This window comes from Rhea americana, unplaced genomic scaffold (assembly GCF_003343005.1).
Source record: "Rhea americana isolate MKP2758 unplaced genomic scaffold, rheAme1 scaffold_15, whole genome shotgun sequence".
In the NCBI taxonomy this organism is placed as follows: domain Eukaryota; kingdom Metazoa; phylum Chordata; class Aves; order Rheiformes; family Rheidae; genus Rhea; species Rhea americana.
Window position 1 is genome coordinate 2,788,478 of NW_028185594.1, and position 22,406 is coordinate 2,810,883.

Genomic DNA, 22,406 nt, shown 5'->3' on the forward strand with positions numbered 1-22,406 from the left:
TTTTTTTTTTTTTAAGGATATGATCAACTGTATTGGTGGAATAAATGTGCTGTTTCCACTGCTGGAGCAGATCAGCTTTCTTGGTGAACAGTTGCCACGGAAGTCTGATGGTGAAACACTACCACCAGAGCTAGTTACTCCTGTAGAGGAAGACTGGGTGGTATTGTCATCCACAAAGGCATCAGGTAGGAAAGTACAGTTGAGATGAAGTCATTTTTAAGCTACGTTAAAGTCTGAATATGCAGTTGCTGCATTTCTAATTTAAGAGGTACGTTTTCGAGTGTTCTGAGGAATCAGTGTTTGATGCAAAGCCTCCTAACATCAAAAGGTGTGACTTTTCCTACCACTTGAGTTCTGGGTCAGACTGCCACAGTAAGACTTTGCAATATCAGATCAGTACTGTGTAGAACTTGGCCAAACTTTTCTTTTGTTAGAAAGATGTGCAGGCCCCTAACCCTTTCACGCATAGTCAGATTCTAGTCTTCAAAGTAAGAGAAGGATGCTGTAACAATAGTGCTTTCTCTTCTCCTTTTTCTTTTTTTTAACTGTGCTAATATCATTAATTTGAAATGACCTCCAGTCTTAACAGATTGGAAAATCAGAACTTGCAAGAGAAAGCAGCAGTTTTAATTTCATGTATGAAATGGTATAGTGAATTTAAATAAGTATGTATTTCTCTCTTCCCCTCACTCTCCCCCCCACCCCTCAATTTTTGCATATCATTGCTAGAAAGTGTCAGTTTGCAACTTCAGAGGGAGAATATCTGCAAGATATTCAAAGAGATTGTGACTGAAAGGGGAGAAGTTTGTTTGCCCCAACCAGGTGAATGAAGCACCTGATGGCAAAATTGGGTCACTTTGTTTTGGAAAGGCATAGAATGACTCACTCTGCATTGGAAAAATCTAAAGACAACCTGCAGCTATGGAACAAGCAGAAGAAGAGTTGGGAAGTTCAGGAAATCGTGAGGAATATAAACATTTCTCTGCCTGCTCCTATGCAATGGTGCCAGAATAAAACAAGAAATTTTTGCTACTGCTATTCTGTTTTGCAGAGGCACGTTTGGAGAAGAACATTGTTGCAACTTTCATCTTGATGATAAAACACTTTATTCAAAGACACCATGTTAATCAAGAAAATCTCATTCACTCCCATGGAGTTGCCACTCTAGGAGCCTTATTACAGAAGGTATGCAAATTTAAGAAATATCCTTCTATAACGAATGTTACGGATGATACCTTAGTTATGTGGAAACGCGCTTAATTTGTCCAGAAAGTGAGGGTCTTCAAAGGTTTGCTTGATTCTGAAGTATGTTTCTGTGGTTTGGTACATGAGAAGAGGATTAGTATAAGTAGGTGTAATGCTTCCTTTCTGGATGTTGAGGGAAAGGTACAATCTATTGACTTTTTATAGTACATGCTTCTCTTTCACAGAGAGGAAAGGTATGTACCTTCTCCTCAAAGGTGTGAGGAGCTGGTCTTGGTCTGCAAAGTGAAACGATGTTTTGCCTTCCTGTTTAATGTTCTGTTGTATTTGTTATAGATGCTGTGTTGCGTAGCTCTTCAAACTAAGCTGATTTTGTATCTGTTTTCCTTTAATGGGAGCAGCCATTACTGTTAAAGAAGAGTCTGAAAAATGGTTTCCATTTAAAAAGTGGAAAAGTTTGGATGTTCAGTATATTGACTGCTAACACTGGCTTATTTTTAAAGGTGCCAAGAAACTTGATGGATGTGAACGTGCTGATGGCTGTACAGCTGTTGATAGAGCAAGTCTCAGTGGAAAAGAACATGCAGCTTTTGCAGCAGATGTATCAACACTTACTGTTTGACTTCAGTATCTGGAACAGTGGGGACTTCCCCTACAGAATTGGTGAGCTCTTGGCCTGGGGGAGCTGCAGGAGATACAGCACATCTTGTTTGACACAAATCTTTAAGTTCTAATGGAAAACTTTATACTTTAGGGCACATACAGTATCTTTCCACAATCATCAAAGACAGCAGAAGACTCTTCAGAAAGAAGTATGGTGTGCAGTTTCTTCTAGACACACTCAGGATTTATTATGGGTATGAGTTTTAAGTCTTCTAACTGCTCCTAGTTTGTTGCTTGTAGCTGTTAGTTTTTCTTTCCCCATCCTCCTAATGAGAATCAAAAAATAAAACTGAAGGTTAGCTCTAGTGGTTGACTTCACTCAATTTTATTGAAAAATTTATTTCACTTCACTTGCTACTGTTCCTTGACTTAGACTTCTACAACCGGATTATATAAAATTTGTGGCAATGATACTAGAAATGTTTGGAAAAGTCACTAACAGAAAATTGGAAGGCTTACTCTCAGTAGTGCAAGTTAAGTCGTAGATCATTGTCATTGAGGGTTGCTGTCATTATTGACACTTCTGTTCTTTTAAGTTCTTGAAATATGAAGTAGACATTTTAGGAATTTAGAATGCTAGCATTCAATCTCAATGATAAAGTTGCACATTTTTACCTGCTTCTGAATTTTAGTTACCTCATTGAGGAAGACTGGTAAGAGATTTCTTTTTTAGAGATCTGTATCCAATCAGGACAAACTTGCATTTCAGGGCTTTTATAATCTTAAAGCCTGATCTGCTATTGCTTATTACTACTAAGTTGCTTTTCTTCACTAAAAATGTATAGATTGTGCCATGATATCAAGGTAGTTAAAAAAAAAAAAAAAAATATGAAACTAGCACAGTCGAACTGCTATTTTTGAGTCATGAACTTCCTTTGTTTGCTTTTCTTGTCTATTGGTGTTTAGGAGTGGCTGTAAGGGCAGTGATTTGACTCCTGATGACTTGAAAACAATAAGGACATCCCTTTATGGACTGATCAAATATTTTCTGAGCAAGGGTGGAACACATGAAGAAATACAGAGCATCATAGGATATATAGCTGCCACCAGTGAAGAGGAACAGGTATTCAGTATGGCTTAAACTAATAATCTGAACTCTAAGTGTTTTAGTTTTGCTTTTTATGTTTGGAAATCTTGCATCTGGTCTGCAAGAAGGAAAAGAGACCACAAGCAAACTGTTACTCAGATATGTGGTGCTATTCAGATATAGTTGAAGCAGATCATAGAAGCAAACTGGAATCTTGACAAAGTGCTTTGCAGCTGGCTGTATTTTCAGTGGTTATGTTTTCTCTGAAGAGGAGAGAAAGCATGTAATGTGTAATATTGGCACTGAAAGAGTTTTCTTAGTTTACTTAACTAAATGACTTGGACTTTAAAGGATGAGAGGTTTTAATGACATTATTTGTCTGTTTTCTAGATAGTCTTAAAATTTGAATTTACCTTACAGCTCTGATTATAGTTTGATAGTGTTTGGTATATAGGAAAAGTCTTTCCAAAAACAAAATCTGATTTTAAATGTAGTAACATTAAGCAGATCAAATGTTCATTTTTATAACAAGTGATGGGTGAAATTTAAAAACCAAGAAAACTTCTGCCAGACAGAGCATGAGGTCTGCATGAATTGCGGATTAATTTAGTTGTCTTAATTTTGTAGCTCTGTGGAATTTTGGATGTTCTCTTCAGCCTACTTCATTCCAGCCCAACCCCAGACCAGCTTTTTTTACTGCTTTTTGAACCAGGAAATGCTGATATTCTTTATGCTCTGTTATTGCATCAAAGATATTCTGACAGGCTGAGAGAACTTGTGTTCAAGGTAATAAATTAAATTATATGTTTTTAAATTAATTGAACGTAAGCTTGTATTTGTCAACAGTTTGACCACAGAAGCGTATACATTTCCAAAGATAGTCATTCAAGGTTTGTGTATGTGTATTTTCCTCTTTCTACTGCTGTATTAGCTAGATGTTATCTTTTGTTGCCCTAGTCACAGTGGAATTAGTTTTCTCTTGGAAGTCAAGTATTAGAAGTTTTGGAATCTTTATAAAGGAGATCTGGTTTGAGTTTGTGTTTAAAGTTTGCTTTATAAACTATGGACAAGTGGTTGTCCCATGTGACAGCACAAGAGTCAATGGGCAAAAACTGAAGCACAGGAAGTTCCCCCTGAGCGTGAGGGGGAATTTCTTCACTGTGAGAGTGACAGGGCACTGGAGCAGGTTGCCCAGAGAGGTTGTGGAGTCTTCTTCTCTGGAGATCTTCAAGGCCCACCTGGATGCAACCCTGTCTGACATGCTCTAGGTGACCCTGCTTGAGCAGGGAGGTTGGACTAGATGGTCTCCAGAGGTCCCTTCCAACCCTACCGATTCTGTGATTCTGTGTTATGTCATACACAATTAAGTCAGAGGTTTGGATGCTCTGTTGTAGTTAAATTGTATTTGTCTGTACTATTTTCCTGCAGATTGTGGAAGAGATGTTGAAGTGTACTAAAGTCTATGAACGGAGTAAGCAGCGTATGAGACTCAGAGAAGTGGGATACTCTGGACTGGGGCTTCTTTTGAATGAATCACCAGTTTCTGTTTCGTTCATTAAAAATCTTCTTAACCAAATTCTGTGCACAGGTAACTGGAGATGTGTTGTGCTTACCATTTGTAAGTTCTTGCTGGTTTTTAGAGGTGAACATATCTTGAGGATAAACAACTTACCTTATAAGGCTACTCTATTCAATGTCCTTATTAGTCTCAGCTAATGCTTTTTTTTTAGTTTCCTAAAGTTTGTTTCTTTTACTATACCTGGATAGAAAGGTGAGCTCCAAGGCAGTTTTTAATACTTAGTCATTTAATTCACTTGCATGCTGACTGATTTTGATTTTATTTTTCTCACTCCAGATGCTGTTGTGAATTATAAAGACCTCATAGCTGTAGTGCATCTGGCTCATAGATCTGATGTAAATGTCAGAGTGGCTATCTGTAGAAAGGTTAGTTGTCGTCTTTAAAATTGGAATACTGTCCTTTACACCTATAATCAAGATGACACACTGTACCACTTATTTATTTGGGGTCCAGTGGCTGTATTGGCTGCTGCTGCTATTTTTCTTAGCAATGATTTGCATTTAAAAATGAAGCCGATCTGTCAATGTTGAATCTTGACTGCATGTTTTTAAAAAGCAAAGTCTCTATAATGATTCTCAAATAGTATGCATTTTCTACAGGTAAAAAGTACTGGACTCCTTGAATTACTGACTTTTCTCACAAGACGCTTAAAACCATGAATGAAATTTTGTTCATATTCTTAGAATGCTGTATCAAAATAACATATTATGTTTCCGAGAGTAGTTTGTATGGAAAGAAGACATAGGGGAGAAATGGTGACTTTGCTCCTAAACTGAGCTCTGTCTGGCTCATATCATTGGTAATAGCAGTACCAAAAGAGAATGTGAGGCACTGTTGTCTAGCAGAGTTTTTCAAAGTCACCCTAGAGAAAGGAAAATACACGCTGGCAGCAAGCCATTGATAGTATGGCTTTTTTAAGTTATCTGTTATTAGTTCTTATCTGTGTATTTTTGATTTGCTGGATTGCTTTTTAGTTGACTAGTTGACTGGGCAGCAGTTATAATTGCCTTTTCTGAGAGTTGTTTCAGAATGGTGCCTGAAGTATGAAGTCTTGCAGGTTACTGTTGGTAGCCTTTTTCTCTGCTCCTGAGAAACTTTTTATTTTTTACTTTCTGGCAAGCTCAGTAAAATTTTACACAAAGACTTTAAGTTTTAGAAAATTGTTTGTTATGCTAAGAAACAAAAGAACGCATTTTATGCTTTGAGGAAATGACTGTATCTACAGGAGTAAAAGAAATGGATCCAGTTACAACAGATGTGGTGTCTGAGTGGTCATTCGTAACAAAAAATGAAGATGCCTTTTACCTACTCAAATCCATATAGTTTTTGGTTTTTCACATATGCGTTTCCCTTGAGTATAGTTGTTTGACTTGCATGCATGCTTTCTGTTACTGATTGTGACTCTTTTTTAAGGTTTTTAAAAAATAAAAAAGCTGTAAGATTATAAAATGTCTAATTTAAAAGCTAGAATGAATATAATTATATACTAAAACATGAATGTATGGGTTATTTTTGCCAATCTGTAGGTTTTGCACCTTTTGCATTCCCAACCAGAAGCAGCACAACAGATTTCTCAGCAGCTGGGGTGGCAGGACACTTTGATTAGACTATTCCTGAAAGAAAACTCTGTCCGAATTGGCCTTAAAGGGAACAGGGCTGATTCTTCAAGGGAAGAGGAGAAAAAGCTTCCTGCTGAAGAGCTTCAGAAACATTATGCTGATAAGACAGAGGGAGAAAAAGTTGGTAGCTTTGCCTCTGTTAATGGTTTGTTTGATCAGTGGAGTTTGGAAGATAACAAATCCCTGGATGTTCCTGCTCATTTCTCTGTTATGCCACTAGAAGATGGCTCTGCAGCAGACATGTCTTTTAGGTCAGAGGAACGAGAAGAATTGTGGCACAGTAATCCTTCCCACTTGAGTTTAGATTTGTCCAGTGTTGACTCTTATGAACTGGCTGATACTGGGAATCAGATGACAGATAGCCTGCCCAGCACACCGTCACCTGTAGAGAACACAAAACCATTCTGTGGGCAACCTGACAAGGAACTGGGTGTCATAAATGATGTGGATTTCACCACTGATCTGTCTTTATTTGAAAACCAAGGAGTAAGTAATTCTTTCCCTATGTGGTTGGTTTCTCCTAATGTCTGTAATGATTTCTTTTTTTCTAATCTCACAGATAGAATGATTATTTTCTCTTCTGCCCCCACACCCCAAAGGAAAGCAAACAATATAGCTCTGTTATAGGAGCTTACTTCTGTAATATGTCTCCTTTTTTCATTTATTGGTTGGAATAGATTTGCTTTAATCTATAATAAATAGAATCATAGAATAAATGTTTCTATGTTAAAATATTATTTATCTTCCAAAGGAGGCAAGCAGCAGGATATCAAGGATATCTAAAGGTCAGGGTATAAGTTGACATGGTATGTATTACAAATTCTGGTGAACCATAGTGTTTTATTTTTGCATTTTCATGTATTTAGTAATTGGACTTTAGACTGCAGTTTTCAAAACTGGTGAAAGGTGCAAGCATTTGCACTGTGATGAATGAGAAACTTTGAAGTTTTTTCTGGACCAGAGGGTCTGTAAATACTTCCTTCTTTTGCAGGGATGTGATAATGAACTCATACAGTTACTTACAGACATCCTGGTGTGTATAATGTGGAAAGGCCTTGAAAGATCTGATGATGCTGCTTGGATTGAAAGAGGACAGGTGTTTTCTGCACTGACCAAGCTGGGAATAGCTAATGAATTGCTGCAACCTTCTGATGAAATAAAGCTCAAGTGGGTACAGTTCAAGGAGAGATTCCTCCCTTTCTTTTGAGGAAACAAAGGAAAAAAGTAAGGGGAGTTAGTGAAGTTAGTAGCAGGATGGCGGGGTGAGACTCCCATCAGGGTGTAACAACTTTGCTTTATCTTCACATATATTCTACTACCTATTTAGTAGTGTAACATGGCTCTTGGGATTTGAAAACCTGTATCTCTGATTTCATGAGCTTCTCAATCTCTTTTACCTCATTGGCTTATTGAGTAGAGGACACGTGTATCATTGCGGACTGAGAGATTTAATTAAATACTTAATTGGATTTTTTTTAAAAGCCACTTGCACTCGGAACACGTAATAATTACTTTGGGATTTTGTTTTCCATGCAGCTTGCTGGAGAAGATGTTAGAATGGTCGGTCACTGATAACAGAGATTCAAGAGCTCTTCCTATGCATGCTGAAAATGCCTTCCGGCTCTTGCTAATTGTACAAGATTTCCTTCAGGCGGAAGGACTAGTTAATTCAAATTTATGGACAGAAAAGGTACATAACTACATAACGGAAATGCTTCATGTAGGCTGACATAGTAATGAAAGTCAGTTTGGATAACGTCATTCCTTCTGAGCATATGTTTTTAAACTAGATGTTAAAGAGTAAGGGTTCAAAGTGGAATAATTAGATTGCCCCTTAATGAGAAGAAATTTTATAAATACCTAGCATAGGGAATACAGTTGATACTGTAAATTAAATATGCCCATAGTGGTAGTCATTACTGAAAATCCAAGTTTCTTCAGACTGGAGAATTATTCAACAAATGCAAGAGCTGATGCAGCAATGCCAGTAGTAGCCTAAGCAGATTTTGCCGCACTGGTAAGCATGTATGACTCATTGTGTATGTCCTGAATAAAGCAGCTGCCAAAACCCTGCTCTTTATCACAAGCTGAGGTGGGGAATGTCACTTTTGGGTTTTGACCCATATTGGAGTAGCATCATTTTTTTTGTATGTCTTTCTGCACAAACTCGTGATGAATGTTATATGCCCGGAGAGTCAGAAACTTGAGATCTTAGGCAGAAAATGACCAGCAAACACAAAGTAGTAAGATAAAGGAGCTTTCTGTCTTCGCCTGGCTGTTTACTGTAACTTATACACCAAAAAGGCAGGAACCTATAACTTGCCTCACCATTTACATTATTTCAAGCAGTGGTCCTGCTGTTTTTTTTAACTAGCTGAGCTATGTCATCTCTCTCACTTTTTTTGAGGCTGAAGGAAAGCAGAATTAGATGTAATTCATCATTCATGATAAATCCATAGAAAACAATGTTTTTAATTTTTTTTAAAAAGGTGTAATATCTTGGAAGTCATTAATATTGAGTGTAATTCCTAAGCTGTACTCTAGAATGTCTGCTTATAAACAAACAAAATTTCATCTTAAATTTTTGATTAGTTTTTGTTTGGTTTTGAGTCTTTCCTACATAGAGGTTTTGCCTTGTATGGTGATCTAGCTTTATGGAAATCTAATTAGAAACTAGATCTGAACTTTGCAGCGATGGTAGCTGTGCTTATTGCTATCTTTAAATTGAAAATAACATTAATTTCATAAATTATTTTCCATTGTGTCTGGGGAGAATTTAAACTACTTACTGTAATACAATAAGCAGAGAAGCTTTCAATGTGCTGCAGGCATTCTTGAGAGTCTGAGGATTACTATGGGAATAGCTTTAAATTCAAGTGAATTTTAAGGGAATGGATGAAGATACATTAGTTTTAGGCAAATATGTCTTGATGGTAAAATGCACAGTTTGCTTTGTGAGTAGTTTCCTTTTACCAGAAGTTATAGATCATCCCCCCTCCCAAAAAAGCCTCCTAACTTTTTAAAATTTTGCTGTTATTAATTTGTTAAAGTAGTGGTCATGAAATCAGTTATTTATGAAAGAAGCTTTATTTTCCTTCTTGGGGCACCATACATATTACTATTACTGGTAAAATTAAATTAGCATTGCACTTGCATAAAATAAAATATGAAGGAAAAAAATAAAAACCAATAGTTATTGAACTAGAAATTGCAAGCTGATATGATTTCCATGATATTAGGAATAATGTCTTTTTTCAAAACTAGTATCCTGCTTGTCATGTCTATAACTTAAAACAAATGGCACTTCCTGAAGATAAATTATAGGAAAAATAAGTACATGCTGTATGCCTGCTTTTGGCTTTATTCAAGGAAAATACTTGAGCTAACATACTAGGCTAGACAGACTTGCAATTGAAAATAACTTCAACTGATGGATTGAATTGCTGTTTTCCTGGGTAATTTCTTTTTTTTGAGGGGGTAAGTTAGAAGTATGAAGGCAGCCTGTTCTTCAGCTCTTTGAAATTGCTCTCTCTCTAGCTGGAGTAGTTTCTGATAATTTCTGACTTGCTTTACTTTGTGGACATCTTTTACAATAGCTCTTGGAAGAACTAGTGACTCTTATGGATTGTCTGTCAATCTGGTACTCTGCTGGCCCAGAAGCAATCAGACTTTCACAGGTGCAAGTCCAGTTGCTCCTTGGTTTCATTGCACAAGATAACTTACAGGTTTGTTAACAAATTCTTGCAAATACTTCATTTGAAGTACACACGGTTGATAAAATTGTTATGGTTGATAGGGGAGCTGTTCACACTAGTGAGCATACTGATGTCAATCTTTAACTTTTCTGTAGGCAAGATGCTTTTAGCAGGTCTTGCCACCTGCAGACTTGTTCTGCAGTCATGTTTGTGTGCATGTCTTGAATGAGCTAGAGGGCAAGTCATTTGAAGTTGGAGCTCTGTATAACTGGAAGTAGGATAGTGATTCTGATTGTGACTTTTCATTTCTACCATCAAATGCACTTATTAGCTGTTCCAGGTTTATACAGATTAAACGCTTATGAACCTGAGCTGCTCTGCCAGAATCAGCGTTCAGTACAAAGTCAGCAGAGTTATGCCTGAAATAACGAGCCCTTTAGTGGAGCTATGATTGTTAGCTTAGGTACTTAGGCCCGTGGTGGATGTGTGTGTGTCCTTAGCCTACCTCAGATACAGCCAGAATATGTACATACAGCTGTGTTAAAAGGTAAGTGCTCATGTAACTATTTTAAGGGTGACATTCTTTTGTTGTTGTTGTTTGTCTGTGCAGGTTTGTGCTATGGCAGCAGCCAAACTAAACACTCTTCTTCAGACTAAAGTAATTGAGAGTCAGCCTGAAGCATGCTACCTCCTGGGGAAGCTGGAAGGCATCCTGAGTAGATCAATTGAAGAGAAAACTGAAACATACTCATTTCTGATTCCCCTTGTTCGAACACTCGTATCCAAAATATACGAACTTCTGTTCATGAACCTGCATCTCCCTTCATTGCCGCCTACTAATGGCAGTCCCTCTTTCTTTGAGGACTTTCAAGAGTATTGCAGGTCTGATGAGTGGCAAGTTTATATTGACAAATATGTAAGTAGGAGATATTTTTGGTTATATTTTTTTTTCTTCCTCTCTTTTTAGCCAGTAAAGCAGAGGAGATGTATTTAGCAATTATACTGTTTTTTTGTTTTCTTCTGGTGGAACCCAGATTATTCCAAATATGAAGCAGTATGAAGACAACTCATTCAGAGATTGTCATGAGAGTATGGCACTTTATTGGAAAGGTTGTTATGAAGCATTCATGGTGAATATGCACAGGCGAGACCGGGAGAGAGGAGAAAGCAAGCTGAAATTTCAGGTAAGGTTTTGAGTTTTCTGTGAGCAACTTGCACTGTTTCAGGAATCATCTAATAGATGGAGAAACTGAATTCCAGGATGATCTAATCCTAGTGATTGCTGGTAGATTGGTAGTTTCATGGCAGATATGGGCAATCTGTGTACCCTTGTAGGATATGCTTTTTAATTCTTTTTTTTCTTTTTTTTTCTATTTGAGAGTCTTATCTGTAAGCAGAGGTATTCCAAGACAGTAAGTATTTCTTGTAGTACAGCAACATTGAATTTATGCTGAGCTGTAAGCTGCATCTTTTTGTATTCTGATTTTTTTTTTGTTCTGAATTATTAAAATCTCTTGATTTAGATTTATGTTTTTTTAATTCTAAGTCAGTACTATGAAAACATTTATAACCTGGAATTTATTTGAACTACTCCAATGAACTGCTCAGATCCAATTTTTCCATGCAATTAAAACAAACAAGAAAAACTCTCAACCTTTCTATATGAGGTTCAGATTCTATTTAGGCATTGATTTTAATGGTTAATTACAGCAAGTGTAACAGGCAATTTGCATTTCCCTTTTTTTCATTGTGTCATATTAAGGATCCTTTGAGTAAGTCTTTTCTGCTCAGGTAACTAAAGATAGAATACAACATCAATCACATTCCAGAATGCCAGAATTTAAATGAAAGTCCTCCACATTTATCAAATAGGGCTGCCAATACTGACTACTTTTCTGATTATGAAAAACTGCTTACATATTGGTTCAGCACTAGTAATTCCTTCTTTACAAATTAAGTCAATGTATTGTGTCGTTTCCTGCTGTACTAAGTTCTCCTAAACTTCTCTCACAAGTCTTACCTTAAATTTTCAGAAGCTTACTGTTAAACTTTTTTGTTCCTGCTTAATTTGAGAATTCTGTTCTTACAAGCAGTTTTTTTTTAATGGTCTTTCAGGAGTATTTTGTGGAACCGTTCAGCAGAAAGGCTCGCCAGGAAAATCTGCGGTACAACAATATGCTAAAGCAACTTAATAGTCAACACACAGCTACTCTGAGGCAGTGGAGAGCAGCCCAGCTTTACTTGCTCTCTGAACGTGGTCCTTGGTCTGAAAAGTAAGAGTGAAATTCTTGAATCAAACAATCAGCTTAAATGCTTACATGATTAGCTTACTGCTTCGTATGATTAGAACTGTAGAACTGTGTCAAATTGACTTGGATAGCCATTTTGGAGACCTAAAGTTGTTACTGAATGCATCTGCATTTAATTTTCAAAATTTAAATTTTGAAGTGTAATACTGAACAGGGTACATGAGTATTTGCAAGATGATGGAGGTCAATATTTCTCTTGACAAGAGAGAGAGAGAGAGAGAGAGAGAATAGTCTTATTAATAAAGAATTTGAGTTCCTGTGCATGAAAATTAAATTATGACATTTTGTCTATCTTAGCTTTCAGAGTTCTGGTTAAAGGGATTTTTTTAATCTTAAATTGTCATTTACCAAAAGTGTAAACAGTCTGTAAACAATACTTATTTTTTTTATTGAAATACAGCAAAGTGTTTAGAATCATCAGAGCTACAATATAAAATACAGAATAGCATGCAGTTTACTGTTTTCATGTTTTGGAATGCATAGATGAGGGATTTCAGTATTTTTCTAAGTATGCATTCTGTCATAATCACATCCTAGGTAGTGACCTCCTTTTAGTCATTTTTGTGAATATCTCATTTTCCTAGGAAACAGCATCCTGTTCACTGGAAACTTTCAAATGTGGAAAATTTTTCACGTATGAGGCTAAAACTAGTGCAAAATTACAACTTCAACTGTCATCAGGATGCTAGTGACCTGAGAGACAACTTAGGTAAAGTTTTATATTGTATTTACTTGGTTCACTTGGATTCTTGAGTCTTTAGTGTTAATTCTGTGTATTTAAGAATCAGTCTCATGTAGATACTTAAGTGTTGATTTTCTTTGTTTTTTCCTGTATACTAAAATGTGTCACATAAAATAAGAGCAGAGTGCTTTGACCGGAAATAGAATCTTCCATCTGGGTAAACTTCATTTTCTCTTGTTCAACAAAGTGGGTATTTTAAGCTTTTTGAATGTTCCTTTCCTAAAACTTAGCAAGCATGTACCTTTCTTGCATAAGATCCTTTTTTAAAGAAAAGGAAACAATTAGATCACAGTAGGCAGACAGTATTTGTTTAAAACTTTTTTTTTTTTTTTTTAGCGCTGATGATTAAAATGTGTAGATATGGAGCACTTTGTCTAAAGTATGCTGAATACCTGAATTGCCAAGGCGTAAGACCTCCTTTAAATTAAGAGTCCTGGATATCAAGACTCAAACCAAAAAACAGCCCACTCGTTGTAAACGCAAATGAACAAAAAACAAATGAACTATATTTCCAGGAAACCTGCATTCTGTAACATATCGGTTTTGCCAAACACTACAAAATATTCTATTGGAAATATGTACTTTAGAAGTACTAATACTCAATTCTAATGTGTCCTTCTTTTGTATCATTATGATTTGACATGTATTTTGATGTAATTTGGGAGTCTTTTTAAAAATATTTAGCTTACACTCAGAAAGTATTTGAGAAGTCTAGTTGCTGTTTACTCAGTTAAAAAAAAAAACATTTAACAGTAAAAGACAAACTCCAGTAGTTTAGCTTTCCAGAGAAACTAGAGCAAAATATTTTCTGAGTTAAAATGCCTGTCGCAATAGGTGTGCATCAGACACAGCCTTCTAGTGAGTCTTTGCTTCTGGAGGTGGTGAAGCAGGTGAAAGTGAGTGACTTGGAAGATGATGTTCTTGAGCTGCCAGAAGAAGACACAGCAGTCAGTGCCACTATGTAAGTACAGCATGGAGCAGCTGAAATTTGTTTCTATACTGAGGATGAGTAGTAGGGAAACTGCTCCTGAGGTTAAGTGATCGGCATACAAAGCTTTCTTCTTCATTGGCCTATCCTTAACTCAGTGCAATCCAAGGTTTTATAATAGTTTTGAACAGCAGAGAAGTTGCTTTCAGGTTTATCATTAGAAACAACAAGACATAAAGAACTGCAGGAAAAGAGGGCCTGTGTGTATTTGGTGCAGAGTGGATGTATGAGAGGGTCCATTAATGATTTTCTGCTCCAGGTTGGTCTGAAGCTAAAGAATTACTGAGGTTTTTTCTATTGTGCTCCTAGGCAGTAAGCCTTAAGAGGCAGCCTTCCTCGTAAAGGCACAGACCAGACTGGAGTCAGCTCATGTCCACAGGTGCCAGGATTGTTCCCTGCAGCATTGGTTGCAGAGTGCAGATGTCTGGTTGGCTGGCTGTAAACCTGTTGGAGAGCATCTCTATGTTTAAGAGTATTTCAGGAAGGAGACCCTCTTTGCTTTTTATGTGCCGCTTCTGTGGTTTAATAAGTAAAACAAAGAGAGCAAATGCTTCACTCCAGTAACTGAACATGTGCTGTGCAAAGTTATGTGTCTGCACTGCTGAATTCCAGTGGAGATAGGGCACTTCTCCCAAGAGGTCCTTTTTTTTTTTTTTTTTTTTTTGCAACTTAAAGGTTGCTGAATGTTTGTGATGTGTCATCTCTGTAGATCTCTGATCAACCTTTATTTCAAATATCTCTGAAGACAACTTTTAGTCTTCTGAACCTGGACACAGCTCTGCTGTAGGCCAGCGTTGATTTAAGTTTGTAGCACTTCAGTAAGAAAGGTAAATCTAGCCTTATATTTCATTGTTCAGATGAGGTCATGTCCATCTTGTCTGAGACTGAAATGGCATGCCTGAAGAGCAATACTGTAAAATGATGTCTAGTAGTAGAGCTTGAAACATCCATTACTGCTGATGGATGTTAGCTTAATAAAATCATTGATGATATGCTTTTAATGCCGTTCAGATAGAATTATTTTCTGAACTATACCTTTTAGGTAAGAACTGTCTAATCTACTGAAAACCATAACACTTGGGGCTTTTTTGTAGGGATGAGAAGGAGGAGCAAAGCCAGAAAGAAAAGCTAGTATTATCTGAAGACTGTGAACTCATTACAATAATTGATGTGATACCTGGCAGGCTGGAGATCACTACCCAGCACATCTATTTCTTTGATGGTAGCATTGAAAAAGAGGAAGGTGAGCATGACCCATAATATCTTTTCTTCTCAATGCAGTTCAGCATTCTATTTCTAGTAGACTGATCTTGATTATTTTTAAGAACGAGTACTAAACTAATTATGAAGAGATACGTTTATGAAACTCTACTTTAAAGTTGAACAGTTGAGCATTAAAAAAGTGAACTGGGCTGTTTAACCAGTGGTTTTTTGCAAGCAATATATTAAGAAGCTGCCCTTTTTGGAATTCTATGCATAAGTGTCTATTTGAGCCTGTCTAAGAAACCAGAGAGCTTTGGTTCATTCTTCTGTCAACAAAACACATTTGTAATGTTTTTGATTAATTGAAAAACAAACAAAAAACTCCATCCTCAAATATTTTCTGATGTCTCTCTCTTTCAGTAGAACAATATTTGAAGTTAGTAGCATTTTCCTACCAAAATGATTAATCAGGCAACATATTAAATTTGCGTTTTTTGGAGATGACTCTGGTATGATTGGTAATTATATTACATTGTGTGTCTGAAGGTTTTTAATACATTAATCAGAGTGCCCTTTCTAGGGGTAGGTTTTGATTTCAAATGGCACCTTTCACAAATTCGAGAGATACATTTGCGTCGGTACAACCTGAGGAGATCAGCCTTGGAGATCTTCCTTACAGATCAAACCAACTATTTCCTCAACTTCAATAAGGAGGTATGGATTTCCCAAATTGCCCTGATTTAGTAGCCAAAGTGTCAAATTTTAGTTCTCTGATGATATCCAAGTCCAGTGTTTTTAGTAATACTATAATATTAACAGCAAAATGTTTGTTAGATGTAGCTGCTGCAGGTAATTAAGAATAGCCCCTGGAAATTTGTCTGGTATCTAGAAACTGAGTAACTGAAAAGATAAATAAAACAAGAATCTAGGTTTTGTATCATTAAAAAGATGTAGGAAAAATACTCTTAACATTTAGATTACTACTGATGTAATTTCTTGATATGCACATCTTTTTAAATCTTCTGGACAACTTAATTACAAAACAAAGATTATTTTACTGTAACATTGGAAATATTAAATGTTTTTGTTTTCTGTGATGTAGAATTACTGAACTTTTTTCTCTCATGGGTAATGTAAGTGATCCTATGTCTGTGGGGCAGAGATAAGTATGTGAACAAAGATTGGGTTACATACTAGTCGGTCAGTTCATGAATATCTACTATAAAATGACTTTTTAGAGTAAATAAATTTCTGAAATAATTTTGTAAGGAAAATGTAGATGTGTTTGAACAGCAGCAGTATTTCCTGGTATTCCCACTTTCATAGGAATAATAATAATTCTGTGTTGTGTCCACACAAAGGCATTTTATCACATGTATTTGCCTTTACATCCTGTAGCTTGAGGAAAATATTTTATATAGCAAGAGATAGAGATGTTTAAAAATGTAACCATATTCTCTTTATTTCAAAATTTAGTTAGTAGAACAGTTATTTACTTGTTTGTCAGCTTCAATCTCTAAAACAAATATTTTCATATTATTCTCTAACAGGTGAGAAACAAAGTTTACAGTCGAATTTTGTCGCTGTGTTCTCCAAATGTTTCTGGGACTAGATCTCCACAGGAACTCTTCAAAGCTTCAGGTTTGATGCAGGTGGGAGACTTCAGCATAAATGGTCTACAGCATTCCACTGCTTTTTGAATGAGAGCTTTAAAATTAGGTAGTTTAGGCCTTGAAATACTGACTTTTCAGTATTTGGAAGGCAGCTGCCAACTTCTGTATCCTCAGTCTGGCCTCTGAAATTTTGCATGAATGTTTTTGCAACTGCAGTGTTTTGTTTACAGTCAGTGAATTTATGCCATTGGATAAGAGCCTTGCTCTGGTTTGGTTATGATAACTGTTCCAACAAGGATGGAGAATGCGTGGGAGAATCACTTATTTTTAGTGTGTGGTTTTGAGTGCAAATTTTGGAACTTTTTCTCACTGCACATGCAAATAACTTTCCTTGTTATCTTTTTATCATGGGGCTTTCAGCAAAATATGAGTGAAGATCAAGCAGGAAGTGTGGTCTTGAGAGAATTAATAATGTTGGCATTAAATGAAATGACAAAATGTCTTCATTCTCCTAAATTTTTCCAACTAAGTGTGGTAGATTTGTTTTTTTTCTTGCATCTCATTATGCCACAATATGGTGTTTTTCTAGGAAGGGAGTGAGCTTCATGGCAGAATTAAAATATTGGGATGTTTTTTCTCCTTGTCCTTGGGCCTTTTCTCTGTTGTTTTTCTTTAAAACAGAAGGAAAACAGGTAGAGCTGTGTTTAGAAGGGCTCAATGTCTGTGTGTAGTGTAGTGGAGAAGTTTCATTACAGAGGACACTTTCTCCGCTTAAATACACAGCATGATAGCTTTTATCCACGGGGAAATACTGTTAGTTTACAAATTCCTCTACCATTAACCAAGAGGAGTACAAGTCAGAAATAATGTTTTGACCTTAGAATTCTAACAGATTTCTAAGTTCTGTTCCTCTGTCCTCAGCATGTGTACTTGTTGTCCTTTAATCGCTTCCTCACTTGCTCCCACTTATTTTGAGGCAGGTAGTTGTCTGCTGAATTTGAAATAGTGCTGGTGTTAATCAGGGACATAATTTCAAAGAAATACAGATAGCACAGTTGCTAAAACAAAAGAAAAACTAACTGGGTTATGAGAAATTAAATCTGGAAGTTCATACCACAGTTAGTCTTGTGCGTTTTGGTTACCAGTACTCTCCTCTGGCAGATAAATACTGACAAGACAAACAATTTGCAGTAACAGCAGCTTTGATATAACAGCTTCCATTGTATCTCTTTGTCTTTCAGAAATGGGTAAATAGAGAGATATCCAACTTTGACTACCTTATTCAGCTGAACACAATGGCAGGACGAACTTACAATGACCTTGCTCAATATCCTGTGGTAATATTAAAAAATAGACTTATTGTTGCTGAAGGTGTGATTTTCTTTTTCCTGTTTTGAAAGATGCATCTTTAGTCTCAAATGAACCTGTGATTTTTGTCTTTTCTAGTTCCCCTGGATTTTACGGGATTATACTTCAGAAGAACTGGACCTAAATAATCCTGCTGTCTTTAGAGATCTGTCCAAACCCATTGGGGTGGTAAATGAAAAGAATGCTAAGGCTGTGAAAGAGAAGTATGCATTTGAATGCGCAGTTATATATCTCTGTTTTTCCGAGTCTCCAGGCCAATAATACTTTTTTTTTTAAAGGCAGTAACATTGAAGTTTTTAAAAGCTATTTTTATACTGTCACAGATGTATTTGCAGAGATTGATTCTTTGTTCCTTGCTGTGCTCAGGTTAACTCTTACAGCATGGAAAGGACAAAATTTACTATTGTAAGTTTTGGGTTGCTTTTCAGATGTGGGTGTGATAGACTTTAAATTCAGTGTTCTTGCAGCTTTTCATGGTCCAAAAGCTTGAAAAGACATACTTTGTCTGTTTCAAGATAAGAAATTTGAGATCGTGTTGATGAGCTGAGTTTCTTCTGCTCTAAGGCATCATTGATCAGATTCCTAGATCTATGCTTCCTGATCTTTTTTTTTTCCCCTAGCATAGGTTATCATTTTTGAAATATACTGTAGCTCAGCTGCTTCCAGCAACTCCTCTGTAACTAGGAATGACAAGTACTTACACCCACGTGTCAGTGCAGTGTTCTTTCCTTTTTGCTAGTGTGGGGAGTGAGTATACTGTCATGCCAGGTTGCACTTGTCAGGCTTCTTCCAAAACTAGCTTTCTTCAGAAACTCTGAACATGGAAAATTTTCTTTGAATGATTAGAGGCTATCCCTAACTGAAATGAAACTGGTTCTCTGGCACTATGTAACTAACTTTTCCTACTAGCTATGTGACATCAGCTAGATGGTGGCACAATACTGGAGACAGTTTGCCAGTAGAAAAGGAAAATAGGCATAGATTTATTTTAACTCTCTTAATTGTATCCTGAGGCAGTCGCACACACACCTTTCTTTTTTCTCCTTGTCTTGAAGGAAACTGTCACAGATCCCTTCAGTAAAAAATAACCAGCTTAGGGATGTGATTTTTTTTCAGCTGTTGTGTGAAGTCTTGCTAAATCGTGTCTGTCTTGCCCTTTATCCAGTTTCTGACAGCTGATAGCAAATGCCTAGGGAAGAAGGCAACAGGTATGCAAGGAGTGATCCTTCATCTGGTGTAGATTTCTGACTTTCTGTGATCTGTGGCTTAGGGACTTTGGGAGCCAGAATTTGAATCCTCATGTTAAACAGAGCTTAACGTATTTTTTAATGCATGTTCTCAAATTATGATGTATTCTTTCAGTCCTTGTCTCCAGTTAATATAATCAGCTATTTATCAGCTCTAGTTCTCAGTTGTATTTATACTTACAGTTTTTGTTCTTTTTAGATATGAGAATTTTGAGGATCCCCTAGGGATAATTGACAAGTTTCATTATGGAACACATTATTCGAACGCTGCTGGTGTCATGCATTACCTCATTCGGGTAGAGCCTTTCACAACGCTTCATATCCAGCTTCAGAGTGGCAGGTAGACTGTGAGCAAATAAGCAGTGTGTTTCTTTTTCTTATCATTTAAACAAGGGAAGGGTCAACGTCTAACTTACCTTTTCTGACCCTCAGGTTTGACTGTGCAGATCGCCAGTTCCATTCCATTCCTGCCACCTGGCAGGCACTCATGGACAACCCCAATGACGTGAAGGAACTTACACCAGAGTTCTTCTATTTCCCAGAGTTCCTCGAAAATCAAAATGGTAAACTGATTGCTCAGAATGTAGTGCATAAAAAATCTTGTATTCTCCAGAAAAAAATTGTCAACTCTTTTGTGAATGCCATGGAACACTTCTCACTTAAGCTTTATAATGTGCTTGTTGTAGAAAATATTTTCATCATCATACTGGCCTCAAACTGTTCGGTAGGACACTGGATGCAGTTAGCAACAGCCCAAATGATGTTTAAAATTCTGACTTGCAGCTTGAGGATGACTAAAAATAATTGTCTACCTAATCCATAAGAAGATAAAAATGCTCATTGGGAGGTTGAAAAGGAGTTTGCAGTAGTTAATGGTTAAATAGCTTAGAAAATGTAATACAGTTTAAGTAGTATTATTCTGCCCATTTTACTGGGTTTCTTGGGTAGTAGTTTGGGGTCATTCTCAAACATGTGAGAACTTTTATTTGTTCTAGGAAACCATCATGTCTACTGCTTGTAACAGTTATCTTCCAGTACAATCACGTGAAGTTAGAGCCATGTAAAGTTTCAGTACCCTTCAGAAGAAAAATATGGTTTCACTGCTATAATGTTAATTGAAAAAACATTCTATTTTCTATGAGACTCCTAGTGGTTTTCCCCGTCTCATTTATTGCATAGAGAATTCTGTTTTAAAAAACAAACTGTAAGTTTGTACTGCTGATGCTTTAGTCTGCTAGCTGCAATCTGCTAGAGTTCTGAATTGTAAAATGTCCAAATCATACTCTGAAAAGTGATTTAAGAACCAAAGAGTTTTTAGTGAAAGTTGGTGGGATTTAAGGCTTTCCAAAAGCCTTGATTCTACAATCATTTCAACATAAAGCTAACCACCCTTACCATAATTAAGAGTACAAAATTTATTTGTAAAATAAAGCAAATGCATATATGTTTAGGAGTATAAACCTTCTAAATTATTTGAATGCTTTGGACAGCTATCATTTAACATTTTAGAAATGCAGAGCAGAATTTGTCCTTCAGTGCCGGTAGAGTTACTGGAGAATTGCATCAAGAATTTTTCAATATTCTTCTCTTTTATGTTGAAGAAATTAATGCTTTTTAATTTTTACTGAGTGCTTAAACTTTTGAAATATTTTTTTTTAACTAATTCTTAATCTCCAAATTAAATGCTAGGTTTTAACCTTGGTCAGCTTCAAATATCCAAAGAGGTAGTAAATGATGTTATTCTCCCCAAATGGGCCCACTCCCCAGAAGACTTCATTTATAAACACAGAAAGGCTCTGGTAAGATGATATTTAAATGTTTCTTTGCGTGAAGTAATGATAAAGGCAGGACAGTTGCATGTTGTCACTGTGGCTTAAGTGTAAAATGCTTGAACTAGAGTTGTGGTTGTATTGGATGTTACAAGTAATACAGGAGCTTTCAGTTCAAAGTATTGTGTGTATAAATAAATAAATAAAAAAGAAGACTAGATTGAAGATGCTAGTAACTCAGAAGTTTGCTGCAACAGAAAAAGCAAAATTTGGAATTAAGTGATAACACTTCCATTGCCTTTTATAGTTTATTTTGTGGAGTAGTAAGGAACCAGCAGCTTGCTTTCCATTGTTTCTCAATATTCAGGTGTGCTGCTTTGCTGTATTAATTCCCTTCTTACTTTGCAGTTTCTGCCCTTAATATACATGCATATTCCTATGCTTCTGCCCCATACATTGGTGTATATTCAGTTTGTGGATACTCTTAGATTAGGAGTTCAATCTCTTACATTAATTATACTTCTAGAAAAGAGTGGTATTTTTCATGTTCTTACGAGAGTAACTTTTTCTCTAGGAATCAGAGTATGTTTCTGCTCATCTGCATGAATGGATAGATTTGATTTTTGGCTACAAGCAGAGGGGCCCGGCTGCAGTTGAGGCACTCAATGTCTTCTATTACTGTACTTATGAAGGTATAAAGCCATATGCTCTTTTAACCAATTAAAAACCACTTAAAAATGAGTTAAAAATCTAGTTTTATGTATCTATGATATACCTATGTTGTATATATGTGCATAGGAACAGAGGCAGGGTATGTGTTCGCACACCCTGACAAATGTTAGTTTGTTATTCCAAACAGTGGATTTTGGGTGCAACTCATTGAGTGAGTTTTCAGAAGGTCATATTTTATATGGATGCACTGTTGGAGGCTTTGGGGGGAGGGGGGCAAAGGGGTAATAATGCATTAACTTTTTTTCATACATTTGTTCGCAATGTCTTTTCTCAGTAAATTGTTTAAATTATGTTAATTTTTTCCCCCATCCCTCTCTCATTCTGGTTGTGATGTAGGAGCTGTGGATTTGGATGCTTTAACGGATGAGAAGGAAAGGAAAGCTTTAGAAGGGATGATAAACAATTTTGGACAAACTCCGTGTCAGCTGCTAAAGGTAATGCTGTTTGTTCCTTATCAGTCAGACTTGTGTGGTTAAATTCAGTTGAATTTATCAAGGGCTTATGGAAAAAATGGGAAAATGATAATGGTTTGTTACTTCAGGAAAAACTAATCTTTTACTGTATCAGTGCTTTCAAAGATTGCACTGATGGAAATCTAACATAGCATTTTCAAAGGAAGGAAATTTCCCTTTCAAAAGCAAATTAGTTG

At 36.4% G+C, this 22,406-nt stretch overlaps 1 protein-coding gene across 1 annotated transcript in view; it reads left to right on the forward strand.

Moving 5' to 3' along the window:
• The window catches only part of NBEAL1 (neurobeachin like 1), a 91,438-nt gene that overhangs the window by 51,668 nt on the left and 17,364 nt on the right, over nt 1–22,406 (forward strand). The window contains exons 20-46 of the mRNA XM_085299352.1: nt 17–185; nt 1,052–1,185; nt 1,707–1,866; nt 1,958–2,060; nt 2,773–2,929; nt 3,521–3,679; nt 4,322–4,481; nt 4,749–4,837; nt 5,999–6,577; nt 7,083–7,258; nt 7,628–7,781; nt 9,688–9,816; nt 10,397–10,702; nt 10,821–10,970; nt 11,902–12,059; nt 12,680–12,804; nt 13,672–13,798; nt 14,920–15,068; nt 15,609–15,742; nt 16,579–16,680; nt 17,883–17,978; nt 18,088–18,212; nt 19,456–19,596; nt 19,689–19,819; nt 20,946–21,055; nt 21,600–21,717; nt 22,094–22,191. Of these exons, the coding sequence (XP_085155478.1) occupies nt 17–185; nt 1,052–1,185; nt 1,707–1,866; nt 1,958–2,060; nt 2,773–2,929; nt 3,521–3,679; nt 4,322–4,481; nt 4,749–4,837; nt 5,999–6,577; nt 7,083–7,258; nt 7,628–7,781; nt 9,688–9,816; nt 10,397–10,702; nt 10,821–10,970; nt 11,902–12,059; nt 12,680–12,804; nt 13,672–13,798; nt 14,920–15,068; nt 15,609–15,742; nt 16,579–16,680; nt 17,883–17,978; nt 18,088–18,212; nt 19,456–19,596; nt 19,689–19,819; nt 20,946–21,055; nt 21,600–21,717; nt 22,094–22,191 (4,239 nt within the window). The remainder of the gene's footprint in view (nt 1–16; nt 186–1,051; nt 1,186–1,706; nt 1,867–1,957; nt 2,061–2,772; nt 2,930–3,520; nt 3,680–4,321; nt 4,482–4,748; nt 4,838–5,998; nt 6,578–7,082; nt 7,259–7,627; nt 7,782–9,687; nt 9,817–10,396; nt 10,703–10,820; nt 10,971–11,901; nt 12,060–12,679; nt 12,805–13,671; nt 13,799–14,919; nt 15,069–15,608; nt 15,743–16,578; nt 16,681–17,882; nt 17,979–18,087; nt 18,213–19,455; nt 19,597–19,688; nt 19,820–20,945; nt 21,056–21,599; nt 21,718–22,093; nt 22,192–22,406) is intronic.